Below are 2,296 nucleotides of genomic sequence, written 5' to 3' on the forward strand. Positions count from 1 at the left end.
CGGTGGGGGTCCGACAGAAAATGACGGCACAATGGAATTATGTTAATAGTGCAATTAAATGTTAATCATTCACGGGCGGCGCAGGATTTAATGATGCAACGCGTAAGAGAAACCGGAGCTAGTTTGGCCTGCGTGGCTGAACCACATTCCATCNCTAAATCTCAGCAATGGTTTGGGGATTTGGACAAACGAGCGGCGATTTACTGGTCCCCNCGAATAGGTGGGCTAGAAGTCCGTCCGGTTGACAGTGGTAAAGGTTACGTGGCAGTCAAAATGGGAAAGCTCAGAATCTACAGTGTTTATTTCCCCCCAAATGAACGACGTTCGGACCTAGAAGAACGGATCGATGGCTTAACAAACAGCATTATGAGTACAGGCCTATCCCCTGTAATGGTCATGGGGGATTTTAACGCAGCCTCGATTGGCTGGGGGGCAAGATACACCAACGTGCGGGGTGAGGTTATAGAAGAATGGGCTGCGTCTATGGACCTGACTCTTCTCAATGTCGGTAGTATTCCAACATGCACTCGAGCCCAAGGCACGTCAATTGTGGATCTTTCATGGTGTAGTTCGGACGTGGTCGGTGAAATAAGCGTCTGGAGGGTTGCCCCAGAGGTAGAGACCTTGTCGGATCACTCTCTCATCGAGGTAACTGTCAGAGGATTTGACTTGGCACGTCGTGGTTATGCTANAGAGGAGAGACAATCTCATTTTGTGAGATGGTCTATAAACAACATGAACTGGGACCTATTGAAAGCAGCATTGATGCTGAAGGATTGGCTGTGTCCACAACCGCTACACTGTAATTCTGAAGAAGCGGCCACCAGGTTAGGTCAACTCCTTGTGGAAGCATGCGACGTAGCTGCCCCGCGGGTTAGGAAGCTCCCCAATAGGCGCCAAACCTATTGGTGGAACAACGAGATAGCTGAAATGCAAAATATGCACCTCTTTAAGGCGCAAAATGGTGAAGTCTCGCAGACAAAGCGACATGATTGATGCTGAGACTGCCAGAGTGGAACTCCGACGTGGTCAACGTACACTTAGAGCGGCTATAGTGAGGGCGAAAGACAAAGCATGGAAGGAGCTATTAACAACTATAAAAGAGGATCCTTGGGGTAGGCCCTACCGTATTGTTATGAAACGATTGAAGGGCTCGGTAAGGGCGGTCACCGAATCGCTGGAAACTAATGAACTAGACGTGGTGATCAACGGCCTTTTCCCCCAACAGGCTAATGCAGAGGGCGAGCAGTGTGAATCTCCTCCACTTGAGGATAGATATATGCTCACCGCTGATGAAATTAAAAATGCAATGCGGGAAATTAAAAATAGGAACTCGGCATCAGGTCCGGATGGGATTTCGATAAATGTCATCTTGATAGCGCTGTCTACTGTCCCGGACAGGTTAATGAGGTGCTTCAATGTGTGTTTTTTGCAGGGATGTTTCCCTGCATGCTGGAAAATCGCCCGACTGGTGCTAATCCCAAAACCTGAGAAACGACCGGGGTTGGCGTCGTCATATCGGCCGTTGTGTCTGTTAAGCGATGTTGGAAAAGTGTTCGAGCGCATTGTAACTCAAAGGTTAGTGGAGCATGTGGATGAACGAGGTGGTTTCTCATCCAGGCAGTTTGGGTTCTGCAAAGGTAAATCCACTTGCGATGCGGTGATGGCTCTAAGGAAGTTTGCGTCGTCCTTTACTGACAACAAAGGAGTGTGTTTGGCAATCTCTCTGGATATCAAGAACGCATTTAATTCTCTTCCATGGCCGGCTATTAGGAATGCTACTGTAACTTGGAGGCTTCCTGAATATATGAGATGTATCATTGCGAATTACTTGAGGAATAGGTTTCTCACATATGGAGATGTGAGTGGAAAGATCCATAAGAGGAGGGTCTCCTGTGGAGTCCCTCAGGGGTCGGTGTTGGGCCCTCTCTTGTGGAATCTGACTTATGATCAGGTCCTGAAATATCAGGTTCCTCTGTCTTGTCGTGTTTTTTGTTACGCCGACGACACGCTGGTGGCAGCAGGTGGGACTGATATAGATCGGGCAATCCGGGTTGCTAACCGAGGGCTTGAGGTCGTTGGTCGAGCCATAGCTGAACTGGGACTAATGATTGCGCCAGATAAAACAGATGCTGTACTATTCCGCCATCGTTGGATGAAATTGCGGCTTGCGTTGGTAAACCTGAATGGAAATAATATAGTAGTGAGTAATAGAATTACGTACTTGGGTTTCATACTAGACGATAGATGGACCTTCAAAGAGCATTTTCAAAGTATGGTAAATAAAGGACAGAAA

The 2,296-nt window shown here is 47.8% G+C and overlaps 1 protein-coding gene across 1 annotated transcript; it reads left to right on the forward strand.

The window, feature by feature from the left end:
• The first annotated feature begins 39 nt into the window (after window positions 1-39).
• LOC109862915 lies at window positions 40-1,491 on the forward strand. Its single transcript, XM_020443086.1, has 3 exons — window positions 40-827; window positions 955-1,250; window positions 1,436-1,491. The coding sequence occupies exons 1-3, from the start codon at window positions 40-42 to the stop codon at window positions 1,489-1,491; spliced, it is 1,140 nt and encodes a 379-aa protein (XP_020298675.1).
• Window positions 1,492-2,296: the final 805 nt, after the last annotated feature.

Source organism: Pseudomyrmex gracilis, unplaced genomic scaffold (assembly GCF_002006095.1).
Source record: "Pseudomyrmex gracilis isolate BER0280 unplaced genomic scaffold, ASM200609v1 scaffold_2636, whole genome shotgun sequence".
NCBI classification, from domain to species: Eukaryota; Metazoa; Arthropoda; class Insecta; order Hymenoptera; family Formicidae; genus Pseudomyrmex; species Pseudomyrmex gracilis.